The 25,651-nt window shown below is 39.0% G+C and overlaps 2 protein-coding genes across 3 annotated transcripts in view; both read left to right on the top strand.

Annotated features, from left to right (window-relative positions):
- Positions 1–9,253, top strand: part of ppp1r16b (protein phosphatase 1, regulatory subunit 16B) — a 67,974-nt gene extending 58,721 nt beyond the window's left edge. Inside the window, exons 7-11 of one of the 2 annotated variants that reach the window (XM_067505286.1) lie at positions 3,492–3,617; positions 3,708–3,783; positions 4,127–4,256; positions 4,456–4,600; positions 5,368–9,253. In XM_067505286.1, coding sequence (XP_067361387.1) covers positions 3,492–3,617; positions 3,708–3,783; positions 4,127–4,256; positions 4,456–4,600; positions 5,368–5,835 — 945 coding nt within the window. In that variant the 3' untranslated portion in view covers positions 5,836–9,253. The remainder of the gene's footprint in view (positions 1–3,491; positions 3,618–3,707; positions 3,784–4,126; positions 4,257–4,455; positions 4,601–5,367) is intronic. The other variant, XM_067505288.1, reaches the window with a different exon arrangement.
- Positions 9,254–13,556: 4,303 nt separating this feature from the next.
- Positions 13,557–20,909, top strand: fam210b (family with sequence similarity 210 member B). The gene is made up of 3 exons (XM_067504992.1): positions 13,557–14,206; positions 18,122–18,321; positions 19,952–20,909. Exons 1-3 carry the CDS (start codon positions 13,727–13,729, stop codon positions 20,166–20,168), a joined length of 897 nt encoding a protein of 298 aa, XP_067361093.1. The 5' UTR covers positions 13,557–13,726; the 3' UTR covers positions 20,169–20,909.
- Positions 20,910–25,651: the final 4,742 nt, after the last annotated feature.

Genomic DNA, 25,651 nt, shown 5'->3' with positions numbered 1-25,651 from the left:
CTGTACCATGTTACACACAGTTACACCACTAGCCACCAGTACTGACAGGGTACATTCAAAGATTCATGCAGTTTATTCAGACTGGCACTATTTTACACAGTGTCCAATGGTCACATAGCTTTGAAAAACCCCAAAACAGACAAGCTGACTTTTGCACCCACTACACATGAAAAACGAGGCAGGATTTCATCTTCTCTAGTTCTCAGTTTCCATTTTAGATAACAATTTCTGTCCTTTTTCATATGAGCAACAAACTGCAGCACTATCAATGAAGAGGCTACATGAAAACAAGTTCCATTTTCCATGTATGTTAACAATAATCACACCTTTTTTGTGACACGGGGTCGACAACAAAATGATGCACAAACTAGTTCCAATAATGCATAAACCTAATTTGTAGATTATTTACATAAACCTTACTCATTGTAAATTGTGGGTTTGGATGAATCGTCATCCAAACTTGTCGGCATGAAAATGAGATGCTACAGAACCAGAAACAAGTTTATGTTACTATCATAGCTGCTTCTTAACCGGCAGATTAAAATTACTGAAAAAGCAAGATGTAAGGTGTCATAGGAGTACAAGTACTTACATTTGAGTCCTTTCTGATACAAAGTAAGCATGCTGTAAGAGTACTAAACTGTTGTGTTTCTATTATGACTTACTGGACAGTACAATTCTCATAAATCCACTGCACAGTTAATGAGACTCAGGCAGACACAGTCAGTCTAAATAGAAGTGGAGACACAGCTGAAGTCTTAAAAACTCGACAGTTTACACTTAAACACCCAGACGACTGGAAGTCCTGTTGTAAACACAAAAGGCCACAATTTTGCGAGATGTCTGAAATCCTCGAGTATTCTTTGTCCAAAACAAACATGGCACTGACCAGCGTTTCTTAAACAAAGCAAATTTTGCTGAAAAAAAAAAGCACTTATTTAAGGTGAAATCCCAAAGAGAGTGCAGAGACTGAAACTTTAGAGTCTACAGTAAAAGTAAAGGACTTCCTTTTATTATAGATCCACCTTTTATTGAATATGGGCTCTGCAACACTTACTCATGAGGCTGTAAAAGCTATAAAAGCTAAGCAGCCATTTAAACTTATTCTGACCTTGCTAAAAATTTTAAATGCTGTTTGATTTAAAAAAAATGCTCTGCAGCTATGAAATTGATTGGTATAATTTGAGAAAGTTTAGTAAAAATAAAGTGTTCATGATCTCATCTGCTTATTTGGATTATTGGTTTTACTGTAGGACCTGCATGGAGATCCTGTTTTAGGTAATTTATGCAGAAATAAAAAGGTTCATAAACTTTTGAGCACCACTGTATATGCGCTAAGGAAAAACAATGTTATGAGAAATAACAGCACAAACTGATCTGATTCCTTAAAATCAAAATTAGTGGTTTTATAAGCTGAGTCAGATGGTGACAGCTATAAGATGAAACAATCAACTACAGTATGAGCCTGATAAATAAGCAAAAAGCTTGCAATTACAGAAGAGATGTGCATTAATAAATGTTTAGATCTGCAACAAAAGATAAAAGCTTCTAATCTCAAAATAAATATGAAAAATGGAAAGATGCCTGTGTAATAACCAAAAACTAGCTAAAATGTAGGAACTACATTTAGATAAAAACTAATTCAGAGTAAATTCAACACCTGTATTAACGGGAGGTGTAGCCTACATGTGAAAGTGGTTACTACTGTAAATGTACAGTATAAGAGCAGTGATGCAATTAAAAAGTGAAGTAGCGCACAAAAACAAGTCAAATGATTTCCTGAGTAGAGCATCTGACTGGGACCTTAATGATGCATTTAGCTACACTGAGGAAACAGCTATTTCTATCCAGTGATTTTTCACTAAGGGACATTATATGATAGTAGCCCAAAATAACCCTGTTAAGCCTCAAACTCTTACCACAGATTGTCTGATTGAGCTGCTTGTCCCCCCTCTTTCATGCCTCTTGTTACTCTACATCTGAGCATGATGAAGCAAACTAGAGCATGCATTATTAAAATCGCTGACAAAAGACGAAAAGACGAACGGCATTATGTAAGGTTAATCTTTTGTTTTCTGCTAAAAAATATATTTTGGTGTCTTGTTTTGAAGTGCAGAAACAATGATTTTCCTCTTGTGTGGAGAGATCAAACTCTGCAAGACAATCAGTTTACACATGCAAAGTGAGATTTATTTAATTCAAGCCATAACAAATGTAAACACTAATTATAACAGGAAATCGAAGAAACAATTAGGTGCAACCGGCAGTATTTCTGCGTAAAAAACTCACTGTTACAAGTTAATAACCAAATGATAAAACTGCATTCAACAGTGAACTATGGAAACCCTGAAATTCTCTGGGGAAAGCACAGCGAACATGCAGATATTAAGCTTGTGATTTTAAGCATTTGTGAGCCTGGCAGGGCAATGAAAAACTAAAATATCTCAATGACAAGATTAGTAATCCCTTGACTTTCTTTCCACTTACACCCTGAAGTTGACATTTTGTTTTTGCATGAAACTTTTGAATTGCTTGATTGATACTGTAGGTTTCCTGTTTCACCCTTTAATTTACTACTAGTCCCAAATTACTACTTTAATATTTATTTTGCTCTTGATAGTCCTAATTAGTTTAATTTCACCTTACTGCTGTGTATTTGCTAAAAAGGACAATATTTTAACAACTCTGAAGTACATATTATGTATTTTCTAACCGCTTTTGTAGCTCTTCATTAAATCAGACATGTTTTGTCTTGGAATTCTTTCTTTCAGAATAATTGACAAAAATTAAATATTTTACCCTAGCAGAAAATGGTGGACAAGAGAGTTTTCCAATATTTGGTATGCATCTTTTGGTATCTACCTTACAATTTGAAGAAAGGATGGATTTGTTAGTACTGTCTGGCCTGTCAGTGAAGGTCAGAGAGGTGTAGGAGGTTACGAATAGTTGTAGGCAGCAAATCAGCCAGAGACAGGCAAGAGGAGTGTAACAGCTATGCAGCACAGCATAGTTACAATAAAAGGCTCATTATGTTCATCATACGAACCATGAAACTAACTAAAAGATGTTTATCAACTACTGTATAATAAGTACAAGAAAAATATTCTTTTCATTGTGATGCAAGAATTGTAGTATAAATACCTAACAGTAGGTTGTTGTGGTACATGATGAGAAAAGGCTCTCATTCAGCTTTGGGTGAAATTACTTCCTAATACAAGGGAGTTGCTCTCGAGTCTTCAGGGTCAGTTTTTAGCTGACATTATTAATCCACTTCAGTTTGTATTGTGCAGATGAGCCCATGATACTTAAGATGCTCAGTGATGCAGTTGACTTGGGAGTAAGTCACCCTCTAATGTGAAGCCTTATTAGTTAGAAGCATACAAGTTGTAACTTTCATGTGTGTAAGGTGTATATGCATAATGTATATTTACAGCACATCTTGTGCACTGGAAAAAGAAAAAAAAAATCTAATCATTGCTCCTCCTCTGTAGCTCCACATCACCGCAGCAAATGGGTATGTGCAGGCTGCAGAATTGTTGCTGGAGGGGGGAGCTCGTGTGGACCTGAGAGATTCAGATGGATGGCAGCCTCTTCATGCTGCAGCATGCTGGGGTCAGGTAAGGTAAACAACAGGAAAAAGGAAACCAATAAGCCCACACGCAAAAGGTTTCTGAAACCATTAACATATTTTGCTACTGTTGTTTCAGATGCATGTGGCTGAGCTGTTGGTGTCGCATGGTGCCAGTCTCAATGCCAAGACCTTTTTAGAGGAGACTCCTATTGGTATATTTACACCTCAACACTCCTGTTATAACCCCATTTCCACCCAACTGCGGAGGGTCATACATCCAGCTTGTTTAGTCATTGCAACTTTGGGATTAATGCCAACTTCTACCTTGTTGGCAGGACTGAAGAAAGCAAATTATAAGATGATAAAACTTACCAAAATTATAATTTGTCAACCACCACTATTCAAGATTTGATTTTATTAATTAGAGAGTGAAATTATTTTACAAAACTCTCTATTACAGACTCTTAACCTCAACATCTAGATGTTTTAAAAATCCAGGTTTAATTAATTTATTACAGTTTAATGAGCTGATGTAGCCTATTCTTTTTCTATAAGATCTGTGTGAGGATGAGGAGTTCAGAGCGATCCTGCTGGATCTGAAGCACAAACACGACATTATCATGAAGTCACAGCTCAAACACAAGACATCACTGTGTAGGAGAACGTCTAGTGCAGGAAGTCGTGGGTAAGTGCTGACATCTGCTGGTGAATAAAGCGCTACTGTAAATGGTGTCTATCACAGTGTTCCTGGTTTCATATAAACATGACAGAAGAGCCAATCCCTCAGTTCTCACAAAAGCCAAAGACACAATGATCTGAAATAATATTACATATGAATTCTCTTGAGGCTTTAATCGCATTGTGATCTCTACCCGTGTCTACAGGAAAGTGGTGCGGCGAGCCAGCCTGTCAGATAGACACAACTTGTGTCGTAAAGAGTATGAGACAGAGGCGATCGTTTGGAGGGGAGGGAGGGAGGAGGACGATGAAAAAGAAAAAGAGTCTGATCAGGAGAATAAAGTGATTAATGTAAGCCTTCGTTTCTTTTATTACAAGTTTTTTAGCATCAGTTTTCATTGGTCAGTTTAATTGTGTGATGGTATATTTTTCAACTTGGTGAACTTTTGTGGTCAGATTGCAGGACTCTGATATTGTCAGCACACATATAGGGGCATTTAATAGCGGAAAGATATTGGTTTCTATCACACATCCAGCCTAAATGTCAGATGTGGTGTAGGTGTAAATAAGAGTTAAAGAAAATGCACTTCCTCCAACACTCAAGAACAATCACACAGGAAAAAACCCACAATAGGAAAAAATAGTCTGCAATGCAACAGAGTCTGTACAGAAGATCACAACATTGCCACAGTATATGAGTGTTACAGCTGCTTTTTTTCTCTCCTTGAACAAAATTGCTCTAATTATGCAATAACTATTTTTAGCCCAATTATACTGAGAGCAGAAAGGTAGGGCACATTATCTGCAGATGACAGAAGATGAGGCGTGTAAAACCAAAATCTGAAAAGGCTTTCCGTCAATCAGGTTGTGGGGGAATTGCCAAAATTTCAGCTTTTTGTCAGATTGTAACTCTCCGTACTAATGTTTGAGGGAACGCGTTCTCTTCTTATATACCTATAATATTTCATTTTTCAATATTTCATTTTCTTTGAAGCTAATAACTTGGGCCCCAGATCAAAGGTATAAGATCTATACAGCACTGAGTCCTCCCTGTATTTTGTTATCTAATAGAGAAACCTTACAAAGGGATTAAAGTAATCCTCATTGATGTTCCGCAGGTCAAGTCAGTCATTGCTGAAGAGATGCCAGAGAAGCCCAAACTACCCACCATACTCAAAGATGGCAGCAGCAAACCGAACGGCCTGATCTCCACGACAACGTCTATGCCGCCACAACCTCCTTTAAATGGCAATGCGCCATCATCTGATAAGAGCGGAGTTGTCTCCACCCAGACCAACCAGGAGGAACCCTGCCCAAGAGCTCAGACTCTATCGGAGCTCAAGAAGCAGAGGGCCGCTGCCAAATTGTTGAATCATCCTTTGTTTAACGGTCACCTAGGTAACGGCTCCACAGACTCGTTTTCTGACGCCAAAATCAACTCTGAGGACCCTCGCATGCCGCTGGTCTCCTCAAATGGCAGTGCGGTTTATTACACACCTGCCAGCGGTGACCCACCCCTCCTCAAACTGAAACAGCCAATAGAGGAAGAGCAGCCAAAGGCACAGACCTGCTGCTGCGTGTCATAGGGCTGTAGCCATGGAATGTTTGCACCGGGAGGAGGGAAGAGAGGAATGTCTTGTAGGAGGGAGAAGAGGAAGGAGTGTTCTTGTCCTGCTTTGAAACTTCCTCCTCCTTCCACAGAGGATGGCTGGCCGAAAAAAAAAGAGGTTTAGACAGTTTTACTTGTACCTCCTTGTCTTGCGACTCTGTGAGGCACATTTGAAGTGTAGCAGAAGAACAAAGGAACTGAGCAGCACCACAGTTTTCCCTCCAGACGTCACTTGGATTAAAATTCCCTTTCATACATGTCTTGTTACGTGACATGGATAGAAAAAAAAAGAGCAAAAGCCTTTTCTCGGTCCCTCTGCACATTTAAGAATTAAACTGTGGACAGGGTTTTAACTCTTTTCAACTGAAGAAAGTCAAATTTTCAATCAGGAAAGTAGAGACATTCAAGGTACTGCATGTGTTGTCCACAGAGATGAAGATGGAAACAGCCTTTTTTTTTGGTAACTCAACATCAATGGTTATCGTCTAATTCAACATTTCCTTCTGCTTCCATGGCAATTTGTGGCCCTCAGAGAGCAGTCCAGATGGGTGTTATTACATCATGTTCTGCTTAAATATATCATACAGCTAAACAGAAAAATTAGATATGAGACATGAAAATGCTGCCTGCATAAGTAAAGGGAAGGAATGCCATAAAACAGTGTTAAAATATTCAGGAAGTGTACTTGTCTTAGGCATCTAAGAGTATAGTACTGCACTAGTCACTCACTATATTCTGTCATCTATTGTTCACATTCCGTCCTGTCATATCAAACCTGAACTGACATGTCACGCTCTCTTTTGTGCATACTCCACTGTGTTCACTCTTACATCTAATTTAAGCAAGCAAAGTTGGAAATTACTGTAGATGTTTTATTTATATTGTTGTGTAAAAAAAAAAAAAAAAAATGATGTTTCCTAAAGTTGAGTGTATTTATTATTTGGATGTTGTGCGGAGAGTGTGAATGAATAAGAGATGAGCTGGAAAATCTCCCAGCAAAGCACCTTCTGACATGGAAAATCAGATAGTGAAGTAATGGTTACTGTCGGCTATCTGTACATAACATAACACAAACAAGCCATCCAGTGAGATGGATTCGTATTTGTGTCACTACAAATAACAGTGTTATTTGTTTTTTTTCCCCCCTTCTGGTGGCCATTGTGTGGCTTTATCTTCCCCCATTCACTGTATTTGTCTCATTAACAGGAATTGTAAATGTTATGTAATGAATTACTGTACGACAGTATTGGTTTTCTAAAGATATTCAGACTCATTCAGTGCTTGCCTCGGTTTGTTTATTTATTTTTATTTTTTTGGTACTTTTGTTCAGCCACTCATGGATTTGGTATGTAGCCACCCCCACACTTATGTCACATGTCCTGTAATCCAGCATGGCCTCAAACTTACAAGTAGGGGTGTAATGACGCACTGTATGGCTAACTAAGAATAAAAACTATTATTTAATCCTATGTAAATTAAGTAAATTTCAGTTTCTTCAGTTTCCTAAATATACATGAGAATCTCATTGTTTATACATCAATGTCTTCATTAAGATGAGAATAAAATGTATAAATTGAGGTTAAGACTTTTACCGACCTACAGTTACACTTATGGCCAGACTGCAAAACCATGTTTAAAATTTGTTAAACGAACCTATTTGTACCTAATTGCATGTTCATTTAAAAAAAAAAAAAAAAAATCTACATGTCCTGACATTTTCATGTAGCAGTTTCACCCAGTGATTAAAACCCTTCAGCCACAGTGCCCTGCTGATGGTGGCTTATAATGCTGTAACAGTTAGCATGTTTAGTGAGCCATCATCTAACTAACATGAAAACAAAATCAAATCTGACTGAGCTTTCTCAAGTTCACCTCTCGTCTTTATACCAATACTAGTCTGTGAAAGTCTGTGATTATGAGTAACGTCAGTCAAGAAAAGGTGATTGCCGTAGGGCACCATTTAGTGTTAAATTACAGCTACAAGTTGGATTAACAGTTTAATGTACTTGATATTGCAGTTCATTTTCCGCCATTACAACGTGCTTAGTCACATTTTTAATGGCAAAATATTGTGCCGCTGTGTGTTGTTACACCCCTATTTGCTAGTTCAAAAAGAAGTTCTAGAATAGTTTGACTTTTTGGGAAATCTAGAATTTTACTTTTTGCAGTAAATGGGAAGATGGATGCTACTCTTGTACTCTTGTTTCCGTTTAGGAAATAAAAGTGGAGTACAGCAGAAACACTGGGGTTATAGGCAGTAACAGCTAATCTGGTAGAATCGACCTACTAACACCTCATTTCATTTACTTTGTATAAAAGCTGGTATCTAGACTCTTTCCTGGCTACAAGTTCACCTTCCAGGATGTAATCGTCACACCGCATCAGTAAAACCACAAAGTGCCCTTTAGCAATTAACAACCATTAGTTTTTGTGCTAAGTGACTATAACAGGATCCAAACTCCAGCTCCATATTAAATAGACAAACACAAGTGGTATAGATCTTTCAATCTATTAAGGCGAAAAAGCAAATGACTGAATGTCCCCAAATGGGTCAAACTGCTCCAGTTTCTCCTTTGTTCGTGCCAAAGAGTCTTCCTTTTCTTGAAAACTTTCTAGGAAGGCTTTCTTTGCCATTGTAAAGCTTTGTTATGAAATAATCAGCCCCTCAGATGTGATTTCCCACAAAGCCACTACCACTACCACCCATCGGCTGGCTGTACAGTGTCAAACTTGTACAGATGAGTTTGTAAATATGTGTGTACTATATCCCATCACCTGTTGCCAGGAACTGCATTTACTGTTACTTTTGAGGAACAAGAGTAAAATACATCACCATGGATGAACAGTTTTGCCAAACAGTTTGTTGTTTCCTGCTGTTTAGTGCCCAGTGTGATGGAATTTTTCAGCAAGTCAATTTTTTTAATGTTGCATTTTAATGTCCTACTCTCAAAGGAAGCTTTTTGTTTTTCAAGTTGATTTGAGGAAGTGTAAAATAAGTCAAAGAGACTGCTATTTCCCCCATTTTTAACTTCCTTCTTTTCTAAAGTGACCAAGGCAGTGACATAATCTTGTTATGAGTCAGCTGAATTTCACAGTCAGCTGCTACAATCAACTTTAAATTTCAGATCTTTCTTTAGTGATACATTTAAAATCAAACTAAAGTATTATTTTGAATTTTGACCTGGTCAGTATTAGCCACAAAGGGACAGTTGCCTGTGTCATAGTATAGATCAAGTCTCGTGTTTGAAAACAAGCATGTTGGTCTATAAGGAAAGATACAAAGATGAGAAACTACTGATTTTGTAATTACTGGAAAAGAAATGATGGTTGCATTAACATATTTTGAATAAATTGTATATTTTGAGAATTTTATATGGTCTCCTGCATTAGAAATGTGTTTGTTTTCTAATGAGAAGGTACAATGGATTTCCTAAAGATTTACATTAATAAAGCAATTTTCTTAGATTAAGAAATGTTCTTAAACTACATGAGGTTTGCATAGTTTCTTAGTTAGATGCATGAATAACACTCTCAAACATGGATGCACCATAGTGAATTTACAGGAAGTACTCCTAACGCTACCTGCCTAAAGAAATCGAGGGTAGATTAAACAAACAAAACAGCATTAAATGCAAGCTTTTTCTGACTTTTGGATGAAACAATTCTCAATGATTCTTTGTATGATTGACAGCCTCGCTCTTTAAAAACTCAAATGTGTTCTGGAACTCCTGAAGTCAGATGACTAATTAATGCAGTTCATGTTTACATGCCATATGAAGGTTACCAATTTATTCACCGTCCCCAAAGGTTGATTTGGCACAGTTTTCACACCGGATGCCCTTCCTGATGCAATCCTCATGCAGTATTTGGGTTTGTTTTTTTGTTGTTTTTTTAAAGAGTTCAAGTTTCCTTGAAAGTGTGCTTTAACCTGGGAGACCATTTCCCTGAAATTTACCAAGTGGCCTGGTTATATATGTTTCATTAGTGCAGATTTTAGGGTAGGGCAGATACAGAAGCTGTCTTTTAAAGACTAACTTATTTGGGTCTTATTAAACACCACCTAGTGGGTTATGTGTTAACCTAGGGATTTGAAAAACAAACCAGCAGTACAAACATGAGCTGATTTGTCAAACACTGACATCAGATAATAGTATTTGTGTCTTCAGCAAATGTTAGAAGACATCACCCTTTTTATCTGAAATTCCCAGTGGCACACTCAGTATGTCCAAGGCATATAGACAGAAAGAAGGACAATGGGGCTGGAGACATGCTCCAGACTGTATTAACCTCCTCTTCTTGGCCAGCCTTTGCCATTGTGCCTGAGCTATACTAACCGGGCCAACTGGCTCTAGTCCCAGTCCTTCAGTCCTCTTGACTGAAGAGCAAAGTGGATCTGAGCCAAAAAGAACATACTGACAAGCACTGACCAATCTGCTGGATCCTTACATGGATGGATGCTGAAGAAAGGCATAGAGGAACAGGTGTCAGTATGGAGTATAATCTAGGAAGATTAATCACATCCAGGACTTGCTTAGACACTAACCACACAATGGAAGAAGGAACATTTGCAGAGATGTCTGAAAAAAGAAATGCAAATGAAGGGTGGAAGAAAGGCCTGAAAGTGAGCCCAAAGCCATTTACATCCTGCCATTTTGTTAGAAGACTGATAGAGCTCCACAAAAAGAACAAATGGACGGAGGAATTGCTCGGTGGATCAGAATGGCCAGATTCCAGGATCTGTTGGACTTAACAGGGCTTTGACTTGAATTTAAGAACTTGTGCATCCAACCAGTGACAAGTGTATTGACTGAGGGATATGTTTCTCACTTTTTTCCCTCTCATTTTTCAGACAACTACTGACATGCCATTTTCACAGTATTATTTTTAATAATGCTAAAACGCTATAGCTTTGGGCAAGTTACTGTCAGTCCACTAACTCCAAACTGAAACATCACAATAACAAGAATTGCTTGTTCACAGTCCACAAAAAACAATTTGGCTTATTTAAATAAACTTGACTGACTGGTTTCAAAAATTTCTCAGAGCTGCGAAACTTCCTTCCTTCAACAGCAAATCTTCACAAAAATAAATAACCAACCGACAGTGTGGTTTCTTCCCCCCCACCCAAGTTGAAGTTACGGCCAGCACATACAAAGTGATGATGAAATCTGCGAAGGAGTAGACAGAAGGCGCTGACCAAATATCATTAAAGTGGAAGTTCCAACATCATACACGCTATAAGTATGTCACCTTACTAAGTATGAAACACTGTGTGTTTCCTTAAAAAACAATGAAGCAGTCAGCACAGTCCTCCATCCATTTGTTAATTTGTACGTGTGAACAAGTTAATGCAATTTAGTTCAGCAGTAAAAACTACAGCCTTTAACAATTTGCCTAGAGATAAGCTGATACTCTCAGTCTCAATGAAAATACCACATCTTTTACAAAGACTATTGGTTTTGTCCACTTTGTGTTCAATATTATAGTTGGTATGTAGGTATGTTTAAAGTGCCTCATATGTCACGCGAGTTGGGCTGAGTGGCTTTTGAGATGACTGTTCAGTCAGAGTTTACAACTCTAGTGTGGCTAAACGTATTTGAAAAATGAAAGTTTAATGCACATACGGTAGCACAGTGGAATGAGTGAAATGATCTACAATAATCTGCTGAGACATCTTTTTGTCTTTTTCTATTTTGAACCTGATTTAGCCCAATTGTATAAAAGTGTTCAGACAGTGGACATGACTAAATCTATGCTTACTAAAGAGAGGTTACGCTCCTCCAAGAAACAAACCAAACCAGGCATTATGGATCTATAAACACTGACACTTAATTCAGGGTTCAAATTACACTTTGGGTTTCAGGGGTGGATCAGAACAATACCCAAGGTGGGGGTGTGTGCACAGTGTGCTCCAATTGTTTCTAAATAGCTGGTCTAACAATAAATCTACATGTAAGCTTGAGATTTTTTTGCTTCAGGTCTCCTTTGGTTCCCCAGCAATTCAAAGTCTGCTTTAGTTGTGTGATAAAATTAAGAATTAAAATATTAAATAACATCCTATCATTGGAAGACATTTTTAGATTAGATGTGGGAGTGTGTCTGTGGGAGTCTTCGGTTATCACAGAAAAACTCAGATGACTCCCCCTTCCCCTTTATTTCCATCTGTGGGAGGAAACATTAACACATTTACATCTGCCTTATACTAAGATATGGAAATGCCACACAAACATTTCCTCCTCAGCCAATAGTGAAAAACAGAAATATCACAAAGCTCAAATGGTGAAGAAGAGGTTTAAAATTAATAGCTAAACCAGCCTAAAGTACATGTTGATTTTGTGGCTCGACTGAGAAAAAGGTCAGAGGCTCTGCACAGCCGTTTTTTTTCATGGCTTCCTGCCCAAACATCCCACCCTCTTTATCTCACCTCCTACTCACTCTCGCTCCTTCTCTGCCTTTAATTTTATGTGTATGTTCATTTCTGTGTATGTAAAAAAAACATGCAAATGAACCAGGAAACAATTGTTCTGTCACGCATCTAAAAGATCATATTTGATGAAACATTGACCACAGTCATTATTCAGAGTTTACTGACAGGGAATATTTAAGGAACTAAGCTAGTTTTTTCTCATTAAGGCAAATGTAGTTACATTTTTCATCTTGTGCTTTCCCACCACTTCCTTTTTAAGTCTTATGTTGGATCTGGTTTTGCACTGACATGCAAATTTATTTGAGGCACAAGGGTGGAGAAGACAGCTCGTAGTTTTTTTCAAAGCTTAGCTCAAAGGGTCACTAGTTTGTCTTTTCTATCTGTTCAGTAAAACCTTATCTCTCCGCAACATCCCCAAACACAAACCAGCAATGAAAATGAGCCTGCCCTGTATTTGGGACACAAAATAGTGATATAAACACAACAGCTTTCATATTGTAATTATTACCTCATATCCTTGGTTTTTCGTTTGCATGCAGCCTTCAACACACAAATGACAATGACCAGAAAGGGAGTAAAAGACGGAGAAATGGTGTCATAATAGTGATCGTAAAAAATAAAATTATACAACTGAATATCACCTCCCACTATTATGCGTTTATTACACGCACTTTTAGTTCATGTCTATGGCCTCATGTTTGTATGTACATTACATTCGGTATATTTGTATCTCGCTTTTGTTTTGTTTACTATACTTACGTCTTTGCGGTGCCTTACACCCACTGTCTTGTGACCAGATCTTTATTGTTAAAAAATATATTATGATAAAATGTTAAACACAGTTCTACTTTAAGAAATTTTATATTTTTTAAAAAACGCTGGCACGGACTGGATCAGCAAATGAAAGTTCACTAAGGAACTAAAAGTTGTCAGCTCAAGTCTGTTTCGAGACTTAGAGTAATATTCAAGACTCAGACTGCTTCCTCCCTATAAGCCGTTTTGAATTGCATGAGAGAAAGTAAAATACCAGATTAAATATGTACGGCCAAACCACTTTAGACATTTTAACTCATGATCTCCCTGCCAGGAGCTGCAGAATTTATTTTTTGATTTAGGAAAAGCGCCCGAATACTAAAAACTCCATCGCATTGCTTTAAAAACATCCGTACTGGGCGGTGGTAAATACACTCTAGAGAGACTCATCAGTAAGAATAAACACGGTTACACCTTTAAATACCCCCTCCCTTCACCGTCAGGCTGCCATTCTGCCTCTGCAGTCATTGGCTGTCGGCGTACATCGGTCAGAGGAGCAGGGGGAGGCACAAGGACGCAGGGCAGCATGTTTACAGCTACTAACAGACCTAATAAGCGTTTCTAAACGATCAAGGCTTCATTTGGTTTTGTAGGATACACGAAGCTCGTTTGAGGGACGTCGACGATAATGCTTTTGTGTCGCGCGGGGAGGCTGTCTGCAGCGGCTCTGGATCAGGCTTTCAAGTCTTCGGGATCGTTTCTGGGGCAAGCAAACAAACAGACGGACCTCACTGTGACATTACGCAAAGGCCACACGGTTCAGAGTCACTGGTGTTTGTGTGCGTCAACACCTGTGCACCGGGGCGAGCAACCACGGGACCCGCACCCCGTTCAGAATTGGGACTCGTCGAGCGGTTTCGTAATCCCAAAATGGGCTACTGTTGCCGACAATCTCTCCAAAAGCGCGCAAACTGAAGGCGGTCACTTAGACACCATCGGGCTGCTGCTAGTTCGTGCCAAAGGGCGCTATAGCTGCTGGGGGGAGCCGGTGGGTAATGTTATGTTTACAGGTTGCTGGGGACTTTCCAGTCTCTCCACCAGGACCATGCATACCAGAGCTTCATCCACGCAGAAGAGCGTGGAGCGCACGAGTGACGGCAACATAGAGGTAAATTGAACTCAAGTGTTTAGATAACACCGGCGACCAGTTTACAAAGCACACTCGTCCCAGTTTAGGTCCACACACTGTTCATCCGGTGGGGGGGTGGGGGGCACAGCCTCTGGGCCTCGGGATTCATGTAGAAGCAGGATTGAATTTAAAACTATTAAGGCAAGCAAGGAGCTGCCTGCCTGCCTCGTTATCTATCCTGTTAAAAAGCTTTGTTACACAAGAGCGCACAACGCGCACAGCTTTGTGGGTTGTCTACCTTTGCAGGGAGTTCCCACTAGTCCATGAATAATTGATCCGCATTCACAGCTGGAGTCTGCATAAGCAGGCGGTGTCATTTACCGAGCTGAGAGAGCACACGCTGCGAGTCCCAGACAGCAGCTCAGCATGCACAGTAAACTCCTGTAAGTCATAGTGAGCACCGGTCATTCTGTCCCAACCTGGCTCAATGTGAATAAGATGCAAATTGACACCGCGCTCTTGCAGGGATGAGTCAGCATTAGGCACGTGGTGTGGTGAACTTCACCTGCAATGAGCTGGTGACACGAGGCACAGCAAACCCTGCCAGACAGGTACAGTATGGTTTGTAGTAGTAACACAGTTAAGACCAGGACATATGCCATCAGTAACCAGACACTGCTAACGCGTCCATTTTTGTTATAATGTTATAAATGTTCACCACCTTAGTTAAGCATGTTAACATTTGCCAATTATCACAAGGTACAGTGTTTGTGAATTTCATTAGCATGGAAGATATAATGATTAAACAACAGCCTACTAGAAAAGACATTTTTACATAGTGGATGTACAACAAAAAAAAAAGTCAGATTTTCTGTGTTTTTCATGACAGGCATAAACACATTTTGAGATATTTGAGTCTGGGCCAAAGTGCTGGACCAAGTGGTCAGCTACATGGCAATATAAAAAACTGAACAACAGTAAAATTACAATCTAAAGTCTGAATTTACAAGACTACGAGACCGTGTTTTTCCTTTTAAGTATTAAAATATGAAAAATCTGCATTACAGAAATGCTAAATATACGTTTGAGATAACTTAGAAAAAACAGTAACTTTAAAAAAGTTCCAGCAAAGTGCGTGCATGTAGGTGCAAGTGTGTGTGTGTGTGTGTTCAAACCACCGTGACTTTGCCTGTCTGTTTTCATGCCTCTGAAAAGCTGTTATCTAACACAGCAGTCCCACTGTTCCCCTCCTATACACCCTCCTTGGCACAACTCCCTTCTACCACTCGCTCACATGACCCTCCCATGGTGCTTCCTGCTTTTACTTTTCACTTGACCAGACTGGCCTCTGAAAAGCAAAGGCCTGCTCCCTCGCCCACTCTGGCTTTTCTATTGTCCATTGTTGACAGGCCAGTAATACGTCACTAAGACTATGGCTCCATTCAGGCACCTTGTGGCAAAATATTACCTAGACAGTTTGCAACAAAGAGAAAAGTTCAGCTTGTTTTCCTCTGCAACCTTCTTCATTGTTTCGGCCCTCTTGATTAATTGTCTGCGCCAGAGTCGAACAAAGATACTCTGAAGCTAGCAGAATGTCAGAGCAGCAGAAAAGGCCTCAGCTAAATACAGTGCTCTCTCTCTCTCTCTCTAATAAAACCATTTTAACCACCTCACTGTATGTTTGCCATAAAATCAAACAGGAATTATAGAACAGATTAAGTGCAATGGCTTCATTTAGAACTTCCACTTCAATACTCATGGATTAGCCGGAAAATCCCAATGACAACTCCCAATGAGAACACATTGCCAACAATGCTGCACAGTTTCAGTGGGGAAATTAAATTATCTCTGGCTAAATCAACAACTACTGAAACAAAGTGTTTTTCCTATAGTACAGCTGCTGAGAACATGCACATATAAAGTCATGCCATCTCTCATAACAATACATTTAATTTTTGAATTTATAAAAAAGTACAGTAAATATTCTGATTCCATGTCATCCTAGGTCATTTGCTGTGTCAGTTTAGAGCTTTTTAATCAAATTATTAAGGGAAATGAATCTGATAATTATTGACCTTTATAGATGGATGTAAATGAATGACAACAATGGGAATCTTTCATGATCCAATATAGATATGTAAGGACTGTGGAGTTACTAAAACAATTATACATATTTTATTACATCATGAAACCAAACCTTTTCAAAACTTTGGTTTCATGATGTAATAAAATATGTACACAGTTTATTTCACACTTTACCATTAAGTAACAGATAAGTTACAATTTTAAATTTATCACAACAGTTGTCAGTTTTCTTTTGTTCACTTGATGTACTACCAGGGATAGTAAGCTCAAAGACACATCTACAGTCAACTCACATTTAGTCCTCTGTGAGTTGACATTCCCTTGATAGTCTACTTTGATAATCTGCCTGTGGTATTATGTGTACACAAGATTTCTGAAACTCTTGCAGGGATGCTGAATTTTTATACTATGTACATAACCTAAAACTGGTGCAAGTGGTGCAAGAAGATTTAAAATTTAAGTGCACAGAAAGTTGCGGAAGAGTTCTGTTTTCAGTCGTTTTTATTTTTATATTGGGAGCTAGGCTGCTGAGTGTGTCGGCTTGCTGCACCATCGTGGGATCGCTGAATTGCCCTGCTAATGCCCTCTTCTTTCATTTGACCTTTAAATCAGCTGCATGTTCCTGTCTGCAGCCTTTGGTTGCGCACGTGGGCAGTTAGAAAAACCAAAAACAATTAGAAAGCTAGTTGTGCGTATGCATGGCAAAGAAATCAGCATTCTCCACAGAAATCTACCTGAGGAAATCAGGTTTCCCTAATCCCCTACCCAGATTTTCAGAAACCAGCTTTCCTGTTTACTTCTTTAAGTCTTGTGTAATGGTTACTTAAGTCCATGTAAACACACTGAATGCTATTTTAAAGATGGTTGTGTGCTGTGGTGGGCTTGTTGTGTCATATGATTCACTTATCTGTCTTACTGTTTGCACACACTGTGGCGTGATCTGCCTGCTGCAGCATGGCAGACGACTCAATTGTGTTTGGTCCTTGTTCATCTTGGAGAGTAGTATGTTTCTGGAGCTCACCAACAGTAATATGTGTGTTTGCTATGAGAGGCGCTTTGTGTGTGTAAGTGAAAGTGACTGACTTCATTGTGTGTCTGTGTGGTAATGTGAATTACCTAAACCAAACAGCAGCAGTCAATGTTTAATCAGCTGACTCCACTGCAGTGTGACTAGCTGAAGCTCATAAAAGTTGTGTTTTTGTCTGACCTACTCAAATGACCTCAACTTTGAACTAGCTGAAACACAATCACATGAATTTCTTTGCACTATGTGACCTATATGTTGCTTAGCTTGAATAAGTCTATAACATCTTTGCACTTAAGTTTTCTGGAGACATTTCTGCAGTTTTATTTGTTATAATAAATTGTGTGTGGAGATGGTGGTTCAGGGGATTAGCACTATGCTGTGAGTGTTAATGCCATTAAATTACTTAAAGATATCTTTTCCCAAGACACAGGTAACAAATAGATCCCATTTATTACAACTGTTTGTAAAGGAAGTAATTTTTTGGTTATTTGTTGTTGTTTGAGCTTTTCTACTTTGTGTGTTCAAATTCACACAGACATATTCAAGAAGTTGCCGCAGCTGAAAAAGAGGTGAACCCGCTCTCTTTGAGCTTGTTGTCAGTTTGAGGAATTTCTTGGCTACTAATGTGAAGAGTCTTTTCCTATGCGCAGTGGGAAACTGCGGTTTAAATCCACCCCCTATTTGGCATTCATGTCTTCTCTGTATCTTTGTCTGGATGTCCATCTCCTTAGAGATATTTTCCCTTCCTCTGCCTCTTGCAAAACAGACTCTACACTTTTTTCCATTTCACTCATTCACATATAATTTAGTTATCCTCTCTTTGTGCTCCCATCCTCGTCCAGGAAAAGCAGAATGTGAAGGAGGCTTCTACTACACCCTCATCTACAGAAAAGCTCCCAGGGGAGCCTGAGCCTGAGGGAGGAAAGCCCAACAAGACCCAGCAGCTAAAGAAAGTCTTCAAGGAGTATGGAGCAGTGGGCGTTTCCTTTCACATCGGGATCTCCCTCATATCTCTGGGAATGTTCTATCTCCTTGTATCCAGGTACAAAATAAGAAGACAATCAGCAGCTTAATCAAAAATTAACATAATTAATCTTGAAAGTTGTAGCCTCTTTTTCATATATTGCTTTATCACCTAATCTGATTGTTTTCTCAAGTACGGTTTAAATTTTTTGGGAACTGGAACTGACACTTACTGAAATAAAAACACGGTGTGGCTGGTTCAGAAAATTAGGGTAATGAAAACTAGACTACAGCATTGCAAATCTTTGGAATGCTTAAAACAGTAGTTAAGGATATTTTTAGTTAATGATCTCACAAAGCAAACAGGTTGGCATACGAAATGACTAACCCCTGGGCTGCTTGGTCACAGTTAAATGCTAAATATCTGCAACAAACTGGCAGAAAATGGACCAGTTACTGGAAATTGTGTCAGCCCTGCTGCTGAAATACTGCTGGTGGCTGGGCAAGTCCAAAACACTTAAAGAAAAAAAAAAAACTATAAACAAAAACTATACAGCAACACATGAAGAATTTAAAGTCTTTGAGACTATTTACGGAATTTTGGAATGTCTCCTTCTTTTGACAGACTGAAGACTCTGTGCACATAATGGCAGTCCATTCAATTTCCAGGCCCTTGTCTGTGTTCCCACATGCCTTGAATAGCAAAGAGACTTTTGCAGTGGTTATCTCAGTGTGGAGATTTCCTCCTACAGCTAATAATGACCCTTAAACTGAAAAGTGACTCCCTAATAACCAATTGTTGAGCATGATCAGGGCATGGGCACAGACCAGGCATGCGGCCTGCTAATACACTGCTGTGTGCTGGGTAAACAGTCAGGATTTAGATGGCTATTAATCACACTGAAGTCCAACAGAGCTGTTAATGTGAGAGAGGGAGGTGCTGTATTTATTGGAACAGGCTTAAGTCTTGTGTTGGCACATTCTTTGCATATTTATTTCTATGAATAGCTCAGATGAAAATGCTACAGCTATACAAAAATGTCTCAAAGAGAGAGTTAACTTGTAGCTTGTAAAGCATACTTGACTTTAATTTCATGCATTTTAAATGTTAGTTTTTCTTTTGGCTGTAAAATCAACTATTGTGCAACATAAAGCATAGCTCCCTCTAGCAGAGATAGGGGTGAACTGCACCATGATTTTCAGATTTAATGAGTCATGAAAAAAACATCTGTTATATATGCTAGTCAATTCAGTTTTTTGTTTGGGTTTGTGTGTAGTAGTTTGTTGTACCATATTTTTTATTATCTTAAAGTTTTTTTTGGTGTAATTTTCATTGTTTAATTACAGTTAAATTATCTGAATTTAATTTATCATGGAATGATTTTATTTTCTACAATGAATTTATATTCATTTTATAATTGTATTTTATTAGAAATTGTTTTGATTTTATTGCCATTTGAGTTTATTTATTTTAGAATTATAAAATTAATTAACTAAATTAAAAGTAAATTTCATTATTGTGATTTTATGCCACATGTTAAAGAGCTATGATAACCAAGAGGAGGAATTGAACAGAGTTGAATCTACAATACCACACACGCTCATTGAAGTGGACTGTTGACACTCCCCCTAAAATGAAAATGTGATTTATTTCCTAATAAGTATATTCAATACACTTCTAACAAGTTTTCTGTTATGTGTCTTCCCAGTGGGATTGATATGGCGGCTGTGCTGTGCAAACTGGGCTTCAGTGAGGCGGTTATTCACTCTAAAATGGCAGCAGGAACCAGCACGTTTGTTCTGGCCTACGCCATCCACAAGCTCTTTGCTCCAGTTCGCATAAGTATCACTCTGGTATCTGTACCTCTCATCGTGCGCCATTTCAGAAAGACTGGTCTCTTTAAACCACCCACACCAGCACCGTGATGACCTCGCTCCACTCCCCTGCTGCCTTGTACAGTTAATTTCTGTACATATCTCTGTACTCATTTAGCTTCAGCTATAAACCTTATGTCATTGCACATGTGAATTCAGGTAAAATATTTTCTACATTGGTTTCAGTGGTGGCAGAACCAAAATTGTTTGTTAAGCAAAAAAAAAAAAAAAAAACAACAAAAAACTCTTCAACCACCTGTGTATTGGGGGTTGTGTCTTAACGCTTGTGCTTTCCAACCTCCACGCCAAAAAAAAAAAAAAAAAGGGTCTGGAAAAGCTCAGTCAGAATCAGGGATTTTAGGTTTTAGCTCTTTCAGGAGGAAAGTTTGTCTGTTAATGCTGTGGTTTCCCTGAGGGACAAGTGGAAACAGCTGATCTCTCTCCACTGTTCCGTGTTAGCTGGCTGGGCCACATTCTGTTATGTGAGTAAGCAGAATCAGTCTGGCTCCTTACTCAACTCAGAATCTCTTTTCTTCTGTTTACCCATCTTGTCATCCATGTTCCTCTCTTCCTGTCTCTTTACTGATGTCCCCCTCAGTTGTTGTCTTCCTTCAGTCTATCCTGCTCTTCAATTTTGCACATTTCAGTATCCAAGCAGTAATTCCAAGCACATTAATCTCAGAGTGAAGCCTATCAGAATTTAGTGCAAACTTAGGATGAAGAATGTTGATTTCAGTTTTTCCTGAGTAAATTGACTATATTTAACTATTAAAAGAAAAGTTCTCTTCAATATTTAATGTGTTTTTATTATAAAGATACCATCACACCCAAACAGTTCATTGGGCCCTCAGCTGTATTTGGGCCCCGTTTTTAGTGTCAAGTGGCTGTTACCAATATATTTAGCAATGAATCCCGAGACTGTGAGTAATATATAAACAGTTACCTCTTAACTCTGGAAAAACACCTCCAGGTGTATTTTGTGCTTGTTTTATGCTCTAGATGTACTGTTTTTCCAGAAATTTTCTTTAAAGAAGCTCCTCAGTTTAGTTTTATTTGCACACATTTCTGCCTTTCCAGGAAGAAGCACATTTATGTAAGTGATTAAAAAAAAAAAAAGATGATTAAATGCAAATGCTACAATTACATTGCTTACATTTGATAAGATATTAAAAGAATGGGGAAAAAAACAATTTCCCTTTCTTACCACACTGGGGAGCTCCAGAACTACAAACACAGTAATGTTTGTACTCCCAATCTCTGGTACAACCACGTAAAACAGTTCTCATCTCTTATTAAGACGGAACATCTTTGTACTCAATGTCTTAAAGATAGATACCAATATTATATCACAAAACACTCATGGATCCAACAGGTATGACACAATAAAACACTGTATAAAGAAAGAGTCCATGCAAATTTTCTAAATGTCCAAACCTAAAAAAAAAAATGAGGCCACAGCTATACTATGAATTTCAATGGTGTTGGGTTGACATAAACAGCAGTTTGACTCTCCATATGTATTCATTATTGCTTTCTCTATTCTATCACAGCATGTGTGGTGCCATAGATATTTTTTCCCCTTTTCTCTTGTACTACCTTAAAGGTTTGATGGGTCAGCCAGCACAGCAAGCAAGCAAGCAAGCCTCAGCTGGCATTGTGTCCCTGAAGATCTGCAATGTATTGAATGGTAGATGCCTTGAACAAGACCTGATCTCTTCTCTATGTGTGTTTTTCTTGGCCTGGTAAATAATTCAGCCAGGACAGTTGTATAAGGAGAACTAAGAGTGCATGGTGGTCTGTGCCAGATATCAACCCTAGTTTTTCAGGAATAGAAGCTTTGGCAGCACTGTGACGTGAACCAATACAAACTGATCGGTCGCTCTCTCTCTCACACACACACACACACACACGAGGAAGAGGAAGCCTGGGCCTCATTAGCCATGATGAGGACAGGGAGCTGCCATCGCCTCTCCATCCCCTGCATGTCCCCCATGGCTAAGAACAAATTGGTGACAGCGCTCCCAGCCACTCTGTCGGGCTACCTGTGATGCACTGGGCTCTGTCAAACTCTCCTCCATCCTCACTGCTGTGCATTTGTGTATTAAAGTGTGTGTGTGTGTGTGTGTGTGTGTGTGTGTGTGTGTGTGTGTAGAAAACTAGAGGCACACGAGAGAAAGAAGAGGACAGACCAGTTCCTTGCTTACACTCCCCCGTCACCTTTTGCTCACTCTGCGAGTGAACACTTCATCTGCTTGGTCTCGAGTTTTATTAAGGGGGTTCAAATCCCTGCCTAAGCTCCTGACTTGTGCCCGCTGAACCTTTTATTAAAGCCAGACAAACCAGCGTGTGCATCACCACTGTCACAGTGGCACAAAGAGTGAATCCCTTATGGCTGTATATTCAGACACAAGCTGCATTTCTGACAAGAGTTGGAAGGCATCTGTGTATAGTTATAAAGTGCTGATGCATGCAGTGATATATAAGCATATGGCAACATACTCTCTCTTTTGCTCTCTGCCTCACACACACACACACACACACACGTTATAAGCAGCCTCACTTCCTGACATTCCTTTTATTCTTGCACTTTTTAATTTCTTATTTCTTACTATTCTCCAGTCTCTGAACCTGCTCATTATCTCTCCTTAATACCTTTCCCCCACGGCCTCCCCATCTCCTGACCCGCTCAGTAAACTTGTTAGCCCACCAGAGTGTCAGTGTCTGGATGGAAAGGCACCTATTCTGTCAACCTCACATCTTCAAAGACATCTGTGAATTTTTCTACTGGAGGAGCCGGCGTAAAGTTTCAAGATGCACACAATCATGCACACTGCGTACAAAAACATTTATTTCTCTTGCCTGCTTACTACTCTTCATTTTTTTTGCTTTACCTTTCTTTTCTTCATATTTTTGGCCACTCCTCTCTTTCTCCCCCACTCACTCGAGTATCTTTTTCTTTCGCTCTCTTTTTCCTCCCTCTCCCCGTCTGAGTTAAGTTTAGCAGATGCACCTGATGGCAGCATCATCCTGGAGCACCTGTCAGCTGTCTGCCTTCATCATGGCTCCTCTGCTGCCACAGGGGCCACCGAGAAGTAAACCTGGAGACAGTCGCTACTATCAACAGCTGCTTCTTATTATTTTAAACACCGGTGCCAGTCAATTTCCACCAGAGATGCAAGCATTTATTTATTTTTTGTGTGCGCTGTCTCCTCCACATTCTCATTGCTCCTCAAGATTCAGAAGCTCAGCTGTTTAATGTGAGCAATTATAAGCGAGCAGAGAGGGAGGCGAGGTTGGGAACGGAAAGGCAGAGAGTTTATCTAGGAGGGAAAGGAGGCAGCATTGTCAAAGTATTCTTGCCAGTTGTGGGTTATGTTTTTGACCTCTGTTACTGTAACTTACTGAATACCTTGTCTAACAGGCAGCTGGGTCATTCCATTTATACTTTAAAAAAAAAAAAAAAAAAAAAAAAAAAAAAAGCAATGCTACATGTATAATACCACATTTAATGGCGCAGAGATTCTCCATCCTTTCACAGGTCCAATTAATCAAGCACTCTTCTCAGAGGATTGATGTTTAAAAACATACAAATACTGATTTGGCTAAAGAGCTACTGGGAATTGATTTCACAAAAGATCTATTCACATTAATCATATCTAGTATTTGATCAGCTGAATGCTAAATTAATTAATCTTCTAAGTCTGATGTGTGGCTGTGTTTCTAGCCAGAAATGGTAGTGTACACTACCGATGTCCTTGCATCACTTATAATTTGTAGTCCAGCTGTCAGTTTATTATACTTGTTTTTAGCCTATAAAGGATTCTTATAAACTTAGGCCAGTAAGGAGTAGATCCGCCTTTTGCAGTAATTATACAGCATTGAGAATGTGTGGATAGATCTCAATCAGCTGTGAGCATCTGGGTACTGCACTTTTTCATTATCAAAATTTGAAGCTGTCAGCTTTTATTGACAATGTACAAATTGGAAGTTTAGTGGTAGGGGTGTTGAAATAATGCGACCAAGGTGTAGCCCGTATGTATGCATGTATGTATGTCTGTCTTTATTTATAAAAAAAAAAAAAAAATCATAAGGCTGAGATCAGTCATAATTAGCATGTTGGACTGTGGGCAGCGAGTGAACAAAAACTACAGCAAGTGCAGACACAGCGTCGTAAACTATTAGTGAGCCCCCAGTACTGATCGAACTCAGTTTGCCTGTACACACTTCATAATGAATGCATCGCATAAATCCTCCCTAAACGAATCCTCCTTAAATGATTCCCACAGCTCAGAGTGTCTGCTCAGTGGAGGGTACTCATGGATCAAACCATTAACAGGAAACTGGGCCGAGGTGACGAGCAGAGGGCAACAAGCTCAGGCCCCTGATCATCACCCCGCCCCAACCCCCAACCTCTACAAACCTAATGGATAGAAAACAGACAGACAATTTCTTTCAATTAGCCCTAACTGGCTGGCCCAATAAATTTTAGTTTGTTCCTCAAGACGTAAGGGCCCCGTTGCATGTCCTGCTGAAAATGAAGACTAATGGGGTGTTGTGGAGCTGCTGAGTGCTTGATTTTGTGCCACTATAACACTGCTGCTTGCCCATTCTCTCCCTTTTCTTGCCTTCCCTCCTTTCTAGAGCTAACTGGAATCATTGCTGACTAGGCACAACACAAATGTTTAAAACATTTATTCACGACTTGGGTTCATTTTCTGTTTTAAGCATTTTTCCTGAGCAGTTAAGCAAAGCTATTCATCAAAGCATGACAACAGCGGTGAATGTAACCATTCTTCACTCTCGATGGCTAAAGTGATAATCCACACAGTAAGACTAGGCCACTCAGCTTCCTACCATTTTAATTTGCAGCATGTTTTAGATTTTCATGTCTGTAATTTTGTTGGGGCTGTTCAAAAGATATATTTTAAACACCAATGTTTCTCTGTGACAATGCTAGGGCAACTGACTTTACCAGTGGTGGACAAAGTATTCACATCCTTTTACTGAAGGGTCGCTCCATCAAGTTTTAATATATTTTAAATGTCTTGACTTTAAATAATAATTTAAAGCTTTTGTAGTGTCAAACTCTGCATGTATATCAACACAGTAAAGTCAAATAAGCAAAATGAAGACTTTATATAGATACACAAGTGAACAAAATAGTTTATCAAAGCCAAAGAGTGTAACCTAATTCTAATTTTTACGTAGAAACTTGCTCCAACAATGTCTTAATTTGGAGAGATGCTGCCAAAGGCTTCTGTGAACAGCCTAGTATCAGTGCAGGCAAACTTTAACATCTTTTTAGTGAGGCTCACCCTTCAAACCAATCAGAATCAGCTGATTCTGACTCTTGTGCTACTCCTAGCTCGATTCCCCAAAGCTCCATAATGTAGCTTTAATGAACAGTAATTGTTAGCAATTTGTTCTCATCCTACATTTTTTAAGCATAAATGCTAAAGTTAGTGTTGCCAAAAAAGTGGCTAACAATAGGGCTTATTATAGTTACATATTTTAATAAATAGATTTGCTTTATT

Source organism: Channa argus, chromosome 5, assembly GCF_033026475.1.
Source record: "Channa argus isolate prfri chromosome 5, Channa argus male v1.0, whole genome shotgun sequence".
Classification (NCBI taxonomy): Eukaryota; Metazoa; Chordata; class Actinopteri; order Anabantiformes; family Channidae; genus Channa; species Channa argus.
The sequence above is the reverse complement of the archived record's forward strand: the minus strand, read 5'-3'. Positions and strand labels throughout refer to the sequence as shown.

Bases quoted from the DNA above. Each gene is read 5' to 3' on its own strand.
- fam210b (XM_067504992.1), top strand. From the start codon at position 13,727: ATGCTTTTGTGTCGCGCGGGGAGGCTGTCTGCAGCGGCTCTGGATCAG. The intron at 14,207-18,121 runs GTAAATTGAACT...ATCCTCGTCCAG, and splicing joins CGAGTGACGGCAACATAGAG to GAAAAGCAGAATGTGAAGGA. The intron at 18,322-19,951 runs GTACAAAATAAG...GTGTCTTCCCAG, and splicing joins TTCTATCTCCTTGTATCCAG to TGGGATTGATATGGCGGCTG.